Raw genomic sequence first — 18,179 nt, forward strand, 5'->3', positions numbered from 1 at the left:
CAAAGACCAGATCAGCCCGAGATTTCTTGAGCACACACCTCTTGGCTTGTTCTAATGACCAACGGGGATATTTTTGCAAGGAAAGTCTGCTGGCAACAACATCCATTTCCCTCAAAAAAGCATTATTATCTGAGCAATTTCCCCTGGCTCGAAGGAGCTCTCCTTTAGGTATATTGTGAACCACATGAAAGGGGTGGCATGAAGTAACCAAAAGGGTGGTGTTGCCAGCAGTTTACTTACAAAAAGTGTGGGTGACAACTGCAGATGCGCTAGTGTCACCCACAAGAGAAAGATCAAAAAATTTAATGGTGGAAGCATCACAACTAACAGAAAATTTGAGACAACGACTATTTCTATTGAGGAATTCCGCAAAGAAGGGGACGGGCGTCCGATTGCCCGACCATACAAAAAGCAGGTCGTCGATATAACGACCGTACCACACCAAACATGTTCCCCATGGATTGCTCTATGAAAATAAATGGTGATGCTCCCACCATGCCATATAGATATAAGCCATGGGGGGGGGGGGGGGGGGAGAGAAAGTCGCCCCCATGGACACCCCTGTAAGTTGCCGAAAAAAACGTTGGTTGAACATAAACACATTGTGCTTTAATAGAAACAACACTACTTGGCAAATGAAATCCTGAAAAGCAAGAGAAAAGTCTGCGCAAGTATCCAAAAACCATTTCAAAGAAACCATAGCCAAATCATGAGGAATAACCGTAGTTAGAGATGTAACATCCGCTGTGATCCAAGTGTATTCCGGCCGCCACGTTAAATCAAAAAAAGCCTCTAGTGTCTAATAGGAAGCCTGGGATGGACTGGACCAATGGCTGTAATGGACTGTCTACCCAAGCAGAGAGTCTCTCTGTAAAAGAAGCAATACCTGCCACAATTGGACGCATGGCAGGTGGAAAACCAGCTTTATGGATGTTGGGTAGAGAGCGAAAAATAGGAAGAACAGGATGTTGAACATAAAATCAAATTGCTTCTGGCTCATGAAACCACACTGCAAGCCAAAGGACAAAAGAGGTAACAATTCTTTCTGATAGAGGGGAATAGGGTCACGGACAAGCTCTAGATATGTATTTTTATCCTCTATCATCAAAAGATTCTGGGATTTATAAATGAACTGGTCCATAGCCACTACCGACTACCCCCCCCCCCCCCCTTATTGGTTTGTTTGATTTATTACATCAGACATATTCTCCAATTCCTTTAGAGCAGATCGCTCTCTAAATGTAAGATTATCAATGGGGTTGTTCACATTAAACGAGTGAACCGCAGTGTTCAAAGCACACAAATCGCGTTCCACCAATTCCTGAAATCGATCCAGCGCAGGGGAAACGTGACTGGATAGGATAAAAGTCACCATTATGGGTAACAAAGTAATGCGGAAAAAAAAATCATCATTAGGAGTGTCCCCTTGGGTAGAACGCAATTGTTGCATAAAAGCTAAGTTCATGAGTTCCTGGAAGGAAAAAGAGGCAGCATTCAACATTGAGGAGGTTGGACATGGATCAGGAGGAGGAATAGGATCATCATCCACAGGATCAGGATTCAAGAAATGTTTTTTTAAAGTGAAGTTACGAGCCAACCTGTCATCAACTTCGTGCTGCCCATACTAACGGCAGAATAAAGTAGAGACCGGTAGGATGATTTCAGCGCTCTGTCATTTTTAAGTTAAAAGTAAGTGGCTGCCGAGAAACAAAATCATAATAGTTGCAAACTGGGCCTGGAAAAGAGTCCCGGCCACCTGAGAAGAGTCCTGGTTATCCATGAATTCCTGCTCTCCTGCTGATGACTGACCGGCTTCTAACTAGTTTTCTCTCTAGGAGAGAACTGCCAACCATCAGCAGATAGGTGAGCGTGCAGGAGGTTAGGAATAACCAGGACTCTTCTCAGGTAGATTTGACTCTTTTCAAGGCCTGGGCTGCAATGATTATGAAGCTGGTTACTTATAGCTCCTGAGTGACACACCGCTGACATCAGCATTTCTGTCACTATTTTATACTGCCCTCAGTGAGGTCAGCATAAAGCTGATGACGGGTTCCCTTTAACAACCACAATCGTGTGATAAATATCAAAGTGACAGGTTGGGGAAAACTTTCTGTTCAGCCGCAGTGTCTGCCAGGATTTCTGAGAGAACCACAACCTTAGGAACTTGCGGCTGATAATCCTCAGGGAAGGGGGTCCATAACGGATCACTCTGTGGGGAGGCCGCCTCAGCTGTTGTTCTGGGAGGCCTGATGAGAAGTAGGAGGACAAGAAGAATGTGGGATACCGTTCTCCTTCACTGGCCGTATCAGAGGCAATGATAGTGTATGCCTCATAAGCTGAAAAATTATTTTTTATTTGGGTGTGTAAATGTGTATGATTTAACACGTGCAAAGTGTGTAGTGTTTTTACTAATGAGGAGGCTGTGATACATTTTAACCCCTTAATGACCAGCCTGTTTTGGGTCTTACCGACGAAGCGCCTTTCTTCCTTTTTTTCATTGTTGTCTTCCAAGAGCTATAACTTTTTTATTTTTCCGTCTATCTGTATGAGGGCTTGTTTTTTGCAGGACAAGTTGTACTTTTTAATGGCGCCATTGTGGGGTACACATAACTTTCTGATTAACTTTTATTAGCTCTTTCTGGGAGGGCGATGGGAAAAATGGCAAAACTGTCACACTGAGTTTTTACGCCATAAATGTTACAGCGTTCGTTTTTGGTATAAATAACAAAATATCTTTATTCTCTGGGTCAGTACGATTACAGCGATACCAAATACATATACAGTACAGACCAAAAGTTTGGACACACCTTCTCATTCAAAGAGTTTTCTTTATTTTCATGACTATGAAGGCATCAAAACTATGAATTAACACATATGGAATTATATACATAACAAACAAGTGTGAAACAACTGAAAATATGTCATATTCTAGGTTCTTCAAAGTAGCCACCTTTTGCTTTGATTACTGCTTTGCACACTCTTGGCATTCTCTTGATGAGCTTCAAGAGGTAGTCCCCTGAAATGGTTTTCACTTCACAGGTGTGCCCTGTCAGGTTTAATAAGTGGGATTTCTTGCCTTATAAATGGGGTTGGGACCATCAGTGGCGTTGAGGAGAAGTCAGGTGGATACACAGCTGATAGTCCTACTGAATAGACTGTTAGAATTAGAATGTTAAAAATCTTTTTGCATCTTGCATTTTTGCAGATTCCCAAGACCCATAATGTTTTATTTTTCTTTCTACAGAGCTGTGTGAGGGCTTAGATTTTTGCAGGACGACTTGTAGTTTTCATTGGTATCATTTTGGAGTAAATTACGCTTTTTGATCTTTTTTTTAGGTGGCAACTAAGAATAAAGTAGCAATTCTGTCATTTTTTTTTTTTTTATTGCGTTCACCATAGGGGATAATTTACATGATATTTATGTACTGCGGGTCGTCACGGATGAAACAGTACCAAATATATAGGGGAGATTTTTTGTTGTTGCAATTTTCATTGAAAAGCGTATTTTTAATGGAAAAAAAAAGCGTTTTGTTTTTTTACTGGAATTTTTATTTATGTGTTTTTTTTTTACCACTTTATAGTCAGTCCCCTTGCAGGACTATAACAGACAACATTTACATTGCATTTTAAAGGGGTATTCCCATCTCAAACAATGGGGACATATGCCTATTGTCTGAGAGAGCTGGGAGAGAGCTGTGGAGCGGGGAGAGCTGTGGAGCGGGGAGAGCTGTGGAGCGGGGAGAGCTGTGGAGCGGGGAGAGCTGTGGCTGGAGGACCCCGGATTTCCCGGGGTCCGTCGACCACCAAGCGCTGCTCCCATAGAAGTGAATGGGAGCGCACCGCGCACGTGCGGCCCCTGCTCCCAATTATCTCTATGCGGCAGACGGAAATAGCAGAGCGCTCGGCTATTTTCGGCAGCCCCATAGAAATGAATGCTGGGCAGCTGCGCATGCGCCCTCCGTTCATTTCCCTGCTCCATTCTCATTGAAGCGATATGCCCCCTTTGTCTGAGATGGGAAAACCCCTTTAATGTCAATGTTTTACTGACATTGACCAGCAGTCTGCTGGAAAATACTCAAGACTGGCTTGGGGCCTCTATCAGACCCCAGCCAGCCTTTACACACATCGGCACCCCGCGATTGCATTTTGTGGGTGCCAATGGAAGACAGAGGGAGTCCGCTCCCTCTGTCACCGCTTTACATGCAGCGGGCGCCATTGGCCGCAGCATGTAGAGGGTTTAACAACCCACCTGCCGGTCCGGGCAGTAAGAGCAGGAGCACGGCTCTCATGCAAGAGCCGAGTCCCTGCTCCCCGCTGCACGGGGACACATGCAGCGCTTAGACCGGGCTGCTGTGAAAAAGCGACCGCTGTAAAAAGGCATATGGGTGGTCACTAAGGAGTTAATCTACCCCTAACTAATATCTCTTTTTATTTTATTCTTTTACACGCAAAAAATAAACAAGCATGCAACAAAAACTGAGCTCAGATATCAGCAATGGATGTCACTGACCAGTGCTCAGTGGGTGCAGGATGCATACAAGAAAGCTGGTGGGGAAAAAAAGAGCTACCAAAACACGTTCATAGATGGCTCAGCGTCTGCTGAAAGAGCACAAGGGGGAGAGAGATGGGGACGCTAAATAGGTAAAGTAAGGTCTATAGGCTTGGAAAGTATAGTTTGTAATTGGATTGACAACTGGCTGACGGACCGTGTCCAGAGAGTTGTGGTCAATGATTCCTATTCAGAATGGTCCCAGGATATAAGTGGTGACCCCAAGGTTCAGTGCTGGGTCCCCTATTCAATTTATTTATTAATAATAATCGAGGACAAGATTAATAGCACCATATCTATTTTTGCAGATGACACTGAGCTGTGTAGTACTGTACAGTCTATGGAAGATGTCCATAAACTACAAGCTGACTTGGACACTGAGTGATTGGGCATCAACTTGGCAAATGAGGTTCAATGTGGACAAATGTAAAGTTCTGCATCTTGGTAGTAATAATCTCTGTGCTTCATATGTCCTAGGTGATGTAGCACTGGGAGAGTCACTTATAGAGAAGGATCTGGATGTCCTTGTGGATGGTAGATTACAGCATACAATGTCCATCAGCTGCTTCTAAGGCCACCAGGATATTGTCCTGCATTAAACGAGGCATGGACTCGCGGGGCAGGGATGTAATACTACCACTTTACAAAGCGTTGGTGCGGCCTCATCTGGAATACGCAGTTCAGTTCTGGGCACCAGTCCATAGAAAGGACGCTCTGCAGCTGGAAAAAGTACAGAGGAGAGGGACTAAACTGATAAGGGGCATGGAGGGTCTTAGTTATGAAGAAAGATTAAAAGATTGAATATATTTAGCCTTGAGAAGAGACGTCTAAGGGGGGACATGATTAACCTGTACAAATATATTAATGGGCCCTACAAAAAATACAGTGAAAAACTGTTCCATGTAAAATGCGCTCAAAAGACAAGAGGGCACTGCCTCCGACTGGAGAGGAAAAAGTTCAGTCTCTGGAAGCGTCAAAGCTTCTTTACTGTAAGAACTGTGAAGCTGTGGAATAGACTTCCTCAGGACGTGGTCACAGCAGGAACAGTGGACAGTTTCAAAAAGGGTTTAGACGAATTCTTAAAAGTAAAAAACATTAATGCTTATAAAAACGTGTAGAAATCTGAGACTCACTTCCTTCTGGGATTCGCGTCCCCACCTATCGCTTGGTTGAACTTGATGGACGTTTGTCTTTTTTCAACCGTATTAACTATGTAACTATGTTTTAGGGGATGGGATCAGGGATCCTGGAACTGCTGCAGACGAACAATAAGATGATCACTGCAGCAGTTCCAGGGACACAGTTTTAGGATATTAACACTGCAGATAATAGTGCACAGGTCCCAACAAGCCACAGCACAGAGGGGGACAGAGGGGCTCTCACTAATGTACATGCCCCTCTTGTGCTATGATTATCTGGTATGCTATACACAAAAAAGCCACCTCCACTCCGTCAACATGGAGCCGATTGGGCTGATAGGGGCTGCAGGGAGGTAGTAGCATCCATATTAGCCCGGACACTACGTTCTGTGTATGGATATATATATATATATATATATATATATATATATATATATATATAAATTTCACATAAATTCACACTGAAGGCATCAAAACTATGAATTAACACAAGTGGAATTATAAACATAACAAACAAGTGTGAAACAACTGAAAATATGTCATATTCTAGGTTCTTCAAAGTAGCCACCTTTTGCTTTGATTACTGCTTTGCACACTCTTGGCATTCTCTTGATGAGCTTCAAGAGGTAGTCCCCTGAAATGGTTTTCACTTCACAGGTGTGCCCTGTCAGGTTTAATAAGTGGGATTTCTTGCCTTATAAATGGGGTTGGGACCATCAGTAGGGTTGAGGAGAAGTCAGGTGGATACACAGCTGATAGTCCTACTAAATAGACTGTTAGAATTTGTATTATGGCAAGAAAAAAGCAGCTAAGTAAAGAAAAACTAGTGGCTATGATTACTTTAAGAAATGAAGGTCAGTCAGACGAAAAATTGGGAAAACTTTGAAAGTAAGGGCTATTTGACCATGAAGGAGAGTGATGGGGTGCTGCGCCAGATGACCTGGCCTCCACAGTCACCGGACCTGAACCCAATCGAGATGGTTTGGGGTGAGCTGGATCGCAGAGTGAAGGCAAAAAGGCCAACAAGTGCTAAGCATCTCTGGGAACTCCTTCAAGACTGTTGGAAGACCATTTTAGGGGACTACCTCTTGAAGCTCATCAAGAGAATGCCAAGAGTGTGCAAAGCAGTAATCAAAGCAAAAGGTGGCTACTTTGAAGAACCTAGAATATGACATATTTTCAGTTGTTTCACACTTGTTTGTTATGTATATAATTCCACATGTGTTAATTCATAGTTTTGATGCCTTCATAGTCATGAAAATAAAGAAAACTCTTTGAATGAGAAGGTATGTCCAAACTTGGTCTGTACTGTATATATATATATATATATATATATATATATATATATATATATATAAAAATAATGGCTGCACACACATATTAGCAGTAAAGCTGAGAAATGGGGATCATTCTAAATTCAAGTGGTACTATACCTACTATTGGAATCAATGGAAGCTCTTAGCGCACATTTTGATCAAACTTGTGTCGGGCCCATCCACCACGCGTCAAGGTGGCTTCCGCGGACGGGTCCCTATCACTAATATACCGCCTCTCTTGGACTTATCCAAGTCCACATTATCAGGGCAGTGAAGGAACCAGCTTCATTTGTACTTTGCTCAGAAGCTCCAGGCAGATGGGCGTGTGCTCAGTCTAAAAGAGGCGCCACCCTCATAAATATTACATATATATATATATATATATATATATATATATATATATTAAAAAAATCTTTTTTTTATTTTATTACTTCATACTCCATATTTGAACAATTAAGGGGGGGAATATACAAGCCGTTATGGTGGATCCAAGGAAACAGAATTACCAGTAAGTCTAATTACGGTTTTCCATTTCATCCACCATGATGGCTACACATGAGAACTAACAGATTAAACGGTAGGGGGGGCTACTGCTTGCAGAACTTTCTGGCCAAAAGGTCAGATCTGTAGAAGCAGAGACATTTAGATGATAATGCTTTATGAACTTGACCAAGTAGCGGCCCTACAAAGCTTGCCCTGGTGGAATGGGCTATAACGTTAGAAGGACTTGTAAGACCCATTAGGCAGTAACAGCAGGATAGTGGTTTTTATCCAACGACCTATAGAAGCTTTGGAAACCTTCTTCCCTTTATTGTGACCTGCAAACTGAATCAGAAGATTGTCATCCTTTCTAAATTCCTTAGTGGCTGCCAGGTACTGGATAATTGTCTCCCTTACATCTAGGAGATAGAACTGTTCTTCTGTCGGGTTTTGTGGGTCTGTATAAAATGAACGTAAGACGATTTCCTGGTCCCTATGGAAGTCTGAGACCACCTTTGGAAGGAAACCAGGATCTAATCTTAGCACTATCCTGTCAGGAAATATTGAAAGATAGGGTTCTCTGCAGGTGAGGGCCTGAATTTCCTCTAGGCGTCTAGCTGATGTTATAGCTATTAGGAACGCTGTTTTTAAATGATGGTGTTTTATTGAAACACCAAAAGGAGATTTAATTCTTAGAACCAAGTTTAAATCCCATTGAGGAACTTTAGGAGTTAAGGATGGTCTCAGTCTGGCGGCTCTTATGAATCTTTTTATTCATCTATGATCGGCTACTTTTAGTGTACTTGGTCTAAGACCAAGATCTAACCCCCTCTGAAGGAAATCTAAGATTTTCTGGATACATGGGGATGACATATCCAGGGAAACTTCCCCCAACCAACTACAGTACTTTTCCCAGATTTTAAGGTAGATAGCTGAGGTAACCTTTTTCCTACTAGCCTTCAATGTATTAATAACTTTGTCCGAGAGCCCGTTGCTCCTCAAGACCTCGCTCTCAGGATCCAGGCTGACAGCTTGAAAAGACTGGGATTCTGATAAAGAATTGGGCGTTGAGACAGAATGTCCATTTGCAATGGTATTTTCAAAGGTTCCTCCAGAGCTATTTTCTTTAGGATGGAGAACCAGCTTCTTTTGGGTCAGTAGGGAGCTATTAATATGACCGTTACTGGGTCCGTTAGTATTTTCTGCAGGACTCGAGGGATTAGAGTCCACGGAGAAAAAGCGTATGCTAGCTCCTATGTCCATTTTACTGAAAAGGCGTCTACTGCCCATGGCTTTTCGCTGGGATTTAAACAACAGAAGCACCTTACTTTTGCATTTGACTTCTGAAAGATTCCTTGATTTAATGACCATTACCCTGGGTCTAATGTTCTTCTGCTCAGGTAATCTGCCTCTATGTTTTCTGATCCCTTGAGATGGACTGCTGTAATGAAAAGGACGTTCCTTTCTGCCCAAAACATATTTTTTTTCCGCTAGTAGTTTCAAGCTTGGAGATCTTGTGCCTCCTTGATGTTTTAATAGGCGACAGTCGTGGTTTTGTCCGAAAATATTTTTAGATGTTTTTTGCGTAACATGACTTGTGATACTTTTAGGGTTTCCCAGACCGCTCGTAGCTCACTGTAGTTTGAGGATCTGTTTCTTACTTCGTCTGACCACTTTCCCTGCCAGCTTGAGGAGGCCACTTTTGCCCCCCATCCGGAACCGCTTGCATCGGTCATGATCTGTATTTCTTGCACTGGTAGCCAGGCTACTCCTTTTGGAAGATTCGCCCTTTCCTTCCACCAGTTTAAATCTGACTTTACGTGGTAAGGGATGCTTATCTTCTTGTCTAGGGAGGACTGCTTTTTGTTCCATTTCCCTAGAATCCAGGATTGTGTTACTCTGGTGTGAGCCTGACACCATGCTACTTCTGTAATGCATGATGTCATCAGTCCCAGGATGCTCATGGCTCCTCTGTTTCTGAGATTGGAAGTTCTTTATTTTCTCCCTCAAAGACTCCATCTTTTCCTGTGGTAGGGATGATGATTGGAATATTGAATCTAGCATTACCCCTAAGAACTTCCTTTTTGATGACGGGATTAGGCAAGATTTTTTTTACATTTATCAGCCATCCCAATTCTGAGACTTTTTGCAACACATATTCGGTCTGTCTGGTCGTTTCCAACTTTGAGTTCCCTACTATAAGGAAATCGTCTAAGTAAGGAAAAATTAGTAGCCCTTCTAATTTGAGGGGAGATATCATATCTACTACCAGCTTTGTGAACACCCTTGGGGCTAACGAAATACTGAATGGGAGAGCGATGAATTAAAAATGATTGATTATGCCCGCTTCGTTTTTTAGTGCAAATCTGAGATATTTTTGGATGGGAACGTGGTAGTAGGCATCTTTTAAATCGACAGATGTCATATAGGCTACCTTCTTGATTAGGGGGATGATTGACGAAATTTCGTTCCATTTTGAATTTCCTGTAAGTTACTGATTTCTTTAGACCTTTTAGGTTTATAATAGTACGGAAAGAGCCGTCGGGTTTTTGGACTAGGAATAATTTTAAATAGAAGCTCTTTCCTATTTCCGATTCGGGTACTTCTATCACTACTCCCGATTTTTTTAAAATCCAGAACCCCTTGCCAAATTTTTGATAAAACGTTCTGACTGTGGGACGTGATTTGAAATCTTCTTGGAGGGCTTGAGGAAAATTCTATCCTGTAACCATTTTTCACGATGTCTAAAGCCCAGGAATTTTGAGTTACTGCTCCCCCCAAATACAGGGCCCACAGAAGCTGCCACTATGTTTGACATCAGCAGGTTGTAGCAATAGATACAGAGAGACTGGAAGAGTCACAGAAAGGCAGAGAAGTGGACGTCCTTTGGCCACATCCCCCACTGATGACTGCTTCATTCTGAACAATGCCCTGCGGAACCGGATGATGAAAGCCAAACAACTACTGGCACATTTAAGGCAGGTGAGAGGCACCCAAGTGTCACATCTGACCATTCAAAACCGTTTACATTACTGTGGTCTGCATACTAGACAACCTGCAAGGGTACCTGACCACACCACCAGACACAGGTGTCCTCGTCTTGCATGGGCCAGGGAGCATCTATGCTGGACTAGGGACCAGTGGGCCTCAATGCTGTTTAGGCTACTTTCACACTTGCAGCAGTGTGATCCGGCGGGCAGTTCCGTCGTCAGGTTGCTAGATGGCCGCTAGCACATCTGCAATACCCAGTCCCTATAGCTCTGTGTGCTTTTATTGTGTAAAAAAAAAAACTATTTGATACAGGGCAAAGGAGAGCATCGGAGCATGAAATACTCTGATACTCATATCAGGGGGGGGCCGTAGGTACACTTTCTTCTATTGATGACCTATCCTCAGGAATCAGGATAGGTCGTCAATATCTGATCAGCGGAGGTCCAATTCCAAGCACCCCCGCCGATCAGCTGTTTGAAGGGAAGGTAGGTGCTTTCTCTTCAAACAGCTGATCAGCAGCGGTCCAACTGATCCTGAGGACCTATCCTAAATACGGGTCATCAATATAACAAAAGCAGACAACCCCTTTAACATTGTCACATTAACCTTGTTTCTACAGGGTACCATTTTCCAATTTCAAGCGCAATATTTGAGTGCATTTATAAATATATATGACCTCGACTGTTACCATAGCTACTAAAATCACTGGAAAATGGGGCATAATGGAAATGGGGTTTATCATCAGAATATTTTCACATCCAGGTCTTGCATCTAATGATATACGGTGGTTTCACTTTCATTTTCCATTATTCCCCAAATACAACATATGTATACTCAATAAGGCCCCATACAAAAGCAGCATAAATAATATTTATGGCAAACAAATAAAAAAATATATATGTACAAAAATGTAAACATGAAGTATAGGGGCTACATAATACTGGGTAGTCTTCAAAAATGTATTTTAGCCCCCAAATAGAGTCACATAAAAGATATAGGCATAAATGTAGTACAAGTGCTAAACACAGGACAAAAGAGGTGCTGCAACCCCAGTAAGAATCTAAAGTCCACGTGTAAAATCAATATACAGTATCTCAAACTGTTCAATGGGTTCTCCAGGAAAATATATTTATGACTTATCCTCACGATAGGTCATCAGTATCAGATCTGCACCTAGGACCCTGCCGATCAGCTGTTAGAAGAGGCCTTGAGCGCTGCAGCTTCTTCCTATGTCAATAACATCACTGTACATTCAAGTCAATGGGGCTGAGCTGCAGTACCAAGTACTGCCACTATACGGATGTACGGCGCTGTCCTTGGAAAGCTGTGGGGATTAGAGGCTCCCTGAAACAGCTGATCGGCGGGGGTGCTGGGACTAGGACCCCCGCTGATGTGATAATGATGACCGATCCTGAGGATAAATCATCATCTTTTCCAGAATAACCCCTTTAAAGGGGTTCAGCTCTGAACCCGGACATACCCCCATCTTCACCCCTCCGGCGATGAGCATTGGAGCAAGGCTACGCTGGATTGCTCAGGGCAAGGGCTGTTAGTTTACATTTTTACACTGCTAGGTGGAGGCTTCAGCCCAGCAGTGCCGCTGGTGAGGTCAGCGGGCTCTAATGGGCAGGCTTTAGCACTGCCCTAGCCTGTAAAACGGCACTAAAGCCCACCCATAAGAACCGGTGATGTTGAAATGCTCCAATGCTCATCTCAGAGGGGCCGGAGGGCTGAAGATTGGGATATGTCCAGGTTCAGCTCTGAATCCAGACGACCCCTTTATGAAAGCAAGCAACCACAAAATGCAACTATGTACAAAAGGTAACCATACAGGCCAAAGTAACAAAGTGGGGGTTCCAACCAACCGTCACTGTGGTCTGTGATGTATTAGACTGGTATATTTGATTACTAGAATACCTTTGGTGATACTACCCATGAAATAGCTTCTGTACGTCATGACCAGGTTTAGATTTTGGCACATAAATGAGACCGGGTAGGCTCCGCATACAGTTTGTGTTTACTCTGCATATGCCCGGCCGGGCCCCTCACACTGAATATACTTACCTGGCTCCCCGCGCCGCTCCTGGTCCCCGCATCTGGTGTCGGGAGGAGCAGCCAATGGCAGGCGGGGACGAGCCTCCCTAGCGTCACCAGCGATGCTAGGGAGACTCGTCCCTGTCCGCCATTGGCTGCTCCCCCAGATGTTTTCATCCGCGCACGGGGAGAAGCTGCAGCGGCGGTGCGGGGAGCCGGGTAAATTTATTCAGTGTGAGGGGCCCGGGCATATGGGGGAGCATTTTTATAGTCTTGGATAACCCCTTTGCAAATTTTGTTTGGAGGCTTAAAGAGGACCTGTCACTAGTCCTGACGATACAATATTATTACCTGGCAGTGTAGGGCATTACTAGTAGATGTGCTGCTCTGTTCCCCTGCTGTGCCTCCTGTTCACTTTTGACGCCCTTTATGCTAATTAGTAACATCGGTGCAGGGAGGAGGAGACGGCCATGTTTCTCAGGGGGCGTCTCCTTCTCCCCGGCTGTGAGCTGTAAATCGCAGTGAAGAGTGTAATAGCCAGGGAGGAGACGCCCCCTGAGAAATGCCGCCGCCTCCTCCTCCTCCCTGCACCGATGCTACTAATTAGCATACAAGGCGGCAAAAGTAAAGGGGGGGGGGGGGGAGGGGAGAAACAGAGCAGCGCATCTGAAAAAAAATAAAAAGTGCCCTTCACTGCCAGGTAAAAATATTGTAACGTCAGGACCTGTGAAAGGTCCTCTTTAAGACTCATTCATACCTCAGTGTTTGTTCAGTGCTTTTCCATCAGTGACTGTGAGCCAAAACCGGGATTGCAGCCTCATCAGACATATGATATAAAGGAAAGTTCTGCACTAGGGATGAGCAAGTCGGTTTGCATAAAACTTTGTTGTAATACTGCACGGAGCTGATCGGAGCCAATTCATTCTAATACTGTACGGAGCGGGAGCTAAGTACAGTATTACAACAAAGTTTTATAAAGATAAAGCATCCGAAGTCGATTCGCTCATCCCTAGTCTGCACCTGTTCTGTGTTTAGAGCCACACCTGGTAAATCACTGACCGAACACTGACGTGTGAATGAGGCTTTACTGAGCAGACTGGCCCATATTTACTAATGTTACATCAAATAAGTCAAAAAAAGTGACACATCTAAGGTTTCTCAACTTTTTTTATGATAATTTCCAGAAGGCATTGGGCTTGTGAATAGTTGATGGAGCTGCACTGGAAGGGGCACTAAGGGGAGACATTTTCATAAAAAATTTGGCAGAAATCTGGTGTAAAAACCTGTTTGAAAGTAACAGTTGCGGTAGAGTCAGAGAAGAGCGTCTCTACCTGCACCAGACCTCTCATCCAGCCTGAGACCCTGATAAATCTGCTGCAGGCCTAGACTAGTCTAAGCGTACGCCGTCTTTACCACTGTATAGCTCCTTTCTGGCATACATCTAGTATTCAGTGACGTAATTAGAGTTCTATGGACCCCAGGGCAAACTTTGGATCAGGGGGCCCCCACCATGCAGTGCCCGATCGCACCCTCTGTGACCGCGATCGCTATACCCCTGGTCTCTGGTAATAATAATATCCTCACTAATGTACCTATAGTGCCCTTCCACTGCCACCGGGAAGGTTCCCCTTTCACTGCCACCGGGAAGGTTCCCCTTTCACTGCCCCCGGGAAGGTTCCCCTTTCACTGCCCCCGGGAAGGTTCCCCTTTCACTGCCCCGGGAAGGTTCCCCTTTCACTGCCCCAGGGAAGGTTCCCCTTTCACTGCCACCGGGAAGGTTCCCCTTTCACTGCCCCCGGGAAGGGTCCCCTTTCACTGCCACCGGGAAGGTTCCCCTTTCACTGCCCCCGGGAAGGGTCCCCTTTCACTGCCAACGGTAGTGTCCCCTTTCACTGCCCCCGGTAAGGTTCCCCTTCCACTGCCACCAGTAAGGTTCCCCTTCCACTGCCACCGGTAAAGTCCCCCCACTGCCACCAGTCTTCACTCACATGAAACAAGGCATGGCACGGTCACTGTACTTCATGCCGGGCCCCGTCACCTGCATCACATGCACTCCAGCATCTATCAGGCCTCAGTGCTGCCCAAAGCGGATGGGCAGAACCGCGATGTTAGTCGGGCTCCGCCCACCCATTTCATGTGAATAGTTCTAGTAGGGCAGCGCCGTGTCCTGAAAGATGCTGTAGCGCATGTGATGGAGCTGAATTGAGAGCTCTGATGAGGCCCGGCATGAGGTAAAGTGACAGTGCCGGGCCCAGTTAGCTGTGAGCGCGGCAGTCGACTGCGATCGTTATACTGCAGTAACGTTATACTGCAGTATACGGTGACCGCGATCGCTATACCCCTGGTCTCTGGTAATAATAATATCCCCACTAATGTACCTATAGTGCCCTTCCACTGCCACAGGTAAGGTTCCCCTTCCACTGCCACAGGTAAGGTTCCCCTTCCACTGCCACAGGTAAGGTTCCCCTTCCACTGCCACAGGTAAGGTTCCCCTTCCACTGCCACAGGTAAGGTTCCCCTTCCACTGCCACAGGTAAGGTTCCCCTTCCACTGCCACAGATAAGGTTCCCCTTCCACTGCCACAGGTAAGGTTCCCCTTCCACTGCCACAGGTAAGGTTCCCCTTCCACTGCCACAGGTAAGGTTCCCCTTCCACTGCCACAGGTAAGGTTCCCCTTCCACTGCCACAGGTAAGGTTCCCCTTCCACTGCCACAGGTAAGGTTCCCCTTCCACTGCCACAGGTAAGGTTCCCCTTCCACTGCCACAGGTAAGGTTCCCCTTTCACTGCCACAGGTAAGGTTCCCCTTTCACTGCCACAGGTAAGGTTCCCCTTTCACTGCCACAGGTAAGGTTCCCCTTTCACTGCCAACGGGAAGGTTCCCCTTTCACTGCCACCGGGAAGGTTCCCCTTTCACTGCCACCGGGAAGGTTCCCCTTTTACTGCCACCGGAAAGGTTGCCCTTTCACTGCCACCGGGAAGGTTCCCCTTTCACTGCCACCGGGAAGGTTCCCCTTTCACTGCCCCTGGGAAGGTTCCCCTTTCACTGCCCCTGGGAAGGTTCCCCTTTCACTGCCCCCGGTAGTGTCCCCTTTCACTGCCACCGTTAGTGTCCCCCCACTGCCACCAGTCTTCACTCACATGAAACAAGGCATGGCATGGTCACTGTACTTCATGCCGGGCCCCGTCACCTGCATCACATGCACTCCAGCATCTATCAGGCCTCAGCGCTGCCCAAAGCGGGTGGGCAGAACCGCGATGTTAGTCGGGCTCCGCCCACCCATTTCATGTGAATAGTTCTAGTAGGGCAGCGCCGTGTCCTGAAAGATGCTGCACCGCATGTAATGAAGCTGAATTGAGAGCTCTGATGAGGCCCGGCATGAGGTAAAGTGACAGTGCCGGGCCCCGTTACCTGTGAGCGCGGCAGTCGACTGCGATCGTTATACTGCAGTATACTGTGACCGCGATCACTATACCCCTGGTCTCTGGTAATAATAATATCCCCACTAATGTACCTATAGTGCCCTTCCACTGCCACAGGTAAGGTTCCCCTTCCACTGGTAAAGTTCCCCTTCCACTGCCACTGGGAAGGTTCCCATTTCACTGCCACCGGGAAGCTTCCCCTTTCACTGCCACCGGGAAGGTTCCCCTTTCACTGCCACCGGGAAGGTTCCCCTTTCACTGCCACCGGGAAGGTTCCCCTTTCACTGCCACCGGGAAGGTTCCCCTTTCACTGCCCCTGGGAAGGTTCCCCTTTCACTGCCACCGGGAAGGTTCCCCTTCCACTGCCACCGGTAGTGTCCCCTTTCACTGCCACCGGTAGTGTCCCCCCACTGCCACCAGTCTTCACTCACATGAAACAAGGCATGGCACGGTCACTTTACTTCATGCCATGCCCCGTCACCTGCATCACATGCACTCCAGCATCTATCAGGCCTCAGCGCTGCCCAAAGCGGGTGGGCAGGACCGCGATGTTAGTCGGGCTCCGCCCACCCATTTCATGTGAATAGTTCTAGTAGGGCAGCGTCGTGTCCTGAAAGATGCTGTATCGCATGTGATGGAGCTGAATTGAGAGCTCTGATGAGGCCCGGCATGAGGTAAAGTGACAGTGCCGGGCCCCGTTACTTGTGAGCGCGGCAGTCGACTGCGATCGTTATACCGCATCATGCCTAACATTTTAGGGTTCACATCACGTTTTAAGCCTCCATTTGACATATATGTTAGTAAAATAACCGCAGCACACCACGTTCTTGTATGATGCACTGTCTGGTAAAAAAAAAAAAAAATTGTAAAAAACGTATACTTTTTTTTTTTACGATGGAAATCTATGGTGAACGGCGTCCACTGTACGGCATCAGTTTAACATATACGTTTTTTGTTGTTGATTTTTTAACTTTGGAACTCTACGGTGAACGGAGGTGTACGGTATCAGTCTGAGGCAGCAGTGTAACGTATACGTTTTTTTTTTGCACACGTTAAACGGATGGGAAAAAACGCGACGTGAACCCGCCCTTAAGTACATCATCTCCGTTGCGTTGGGCTTTGACGCTGGGACGTATCTCACCTTCGTTCTCCCGTTGATCTTGAAGTTGCCCAGCTTGGTACCACAGTGACGTATCAGGTCGTCCATGCTGTTCATCAGGTGGCCGATGGCCTTACATCCCGACTCCTTGCCCTCCACCCAGGTGATCTGGTCCCCCCGGATGTTCTTGGTGGAGTCGCTCTTTTGGCTGACTAGCTGTCCGTCAGTAAAACGTCCCGTACTGTGCAAGGCTTTCACCTCCCCCACTATCCTCTCGCCAATCTCCTGGCCTAAGAAGTCGTCCAGCACGCAGATGCCATGCTTGTTCATGCAGGGGATGATGTACTCCAGGGCCAGCTTCTGTAAGAGGGGCTTGTTGTGGCGGTTGGGTCTCTCCTGCCCCTCTTCTCCTCTCCTGCCAGCAGCACACGCCTCCCCAGACTTCTGGGTATAGTCTTCTTCATTGATGGCCCTCAGGGTCTCCCCTCCGACCACCACCTCCAGCTGCTTGGAATGTGGGCACTTGGGGGCAGCCCCCTTCGGGGTGGACTCGGTCTGCTCCTGAGGCGCATCTTCCTTGGACCCCGCAGCTTTTGCCTCAGTGCCCGGGGCTGCTCCCTGACACACCAGCTTGTGCTTCTTCCAGTCCTGCCGCTGGTGCTCCTTACTGCAGTAAAAAGAACTGCGACAGCGTCCGCAGCGTAACAAGTCCTCCATCTTGCCGCACAGCTCGCAGTACTGGCGGTCTCGTTCGCCCTGACTGCTCCCTTGGCAGCCCTGGTCGCCACCGCCAGCCATAATGTAGCTGCTAGAATGGAGTTGTTACAGGGAGGATTCTCACGTCACGGGTCACATGCTCCTTCGTGGTCACATGACCTAACGTGGGAAGCGCTGGCTGCAGCGGCTTGTGGAAGGAGGAGGAGGAGGGGCTGTGGGTGCCCTGTGAGGGAGGAAGGAGTAGAACGTATTGGCTTCTCTGAGGGCATGACGTCATGCGATCATGTGACTGCTTCTTCCCGCCCCTTACAGGCTGTGCGAGATGCGGGACAAGAGCTGGAAAGAGAAGCAGAGCGGGAGCAGGAGAGGAGAGGAGTCCGGAGCAGGAGAGGAGAGGAGTCCGGAGCAGGAGAGGAGAGGAGTCCGGAGCAGG

The 18,179-nt window shown here is 46.5% G+C and overlaps 1 protein-coding gene across 1 annotated transcript in view; it reads right to left on the bottom strand.

Moving 5' to 3' along the window:
• Positions 1–17,941, bottom strand: part of EGLN1 (egl-9 family hypoxia inducible factor 1) — a 50,210-nt gene extending 32,269 nt beyond the window's left edge. The window contains exon 1 of the mRNA XM_040405160.1: positions 17,072–17,941. Coding sequence (XP_040261094.1) covers positions 17,072–17,827 — 756 coding nt within the window. The 5' untranslated portion in view covers positions 17,828–17,941. The remainder of the gene's footprint in view (positions 1–17,071) is intronic.
• Between the last annotated feature and the right edge of the window lie 238 nt (positions 17,942–18,179).

This window comes from Bufo bufo, chromosome 8, assembly GCF_905171765.1.
Source record: "Bufo bufo chromosome 8, aBufBuf1.1, whole genome shotgun sequence".
Classification (NCBI taxonomy): Eukaryota; Metazoa; Chordata; class Amphibia; order Anura; family Bufonidae; genus Bufo; species Bufo bufo.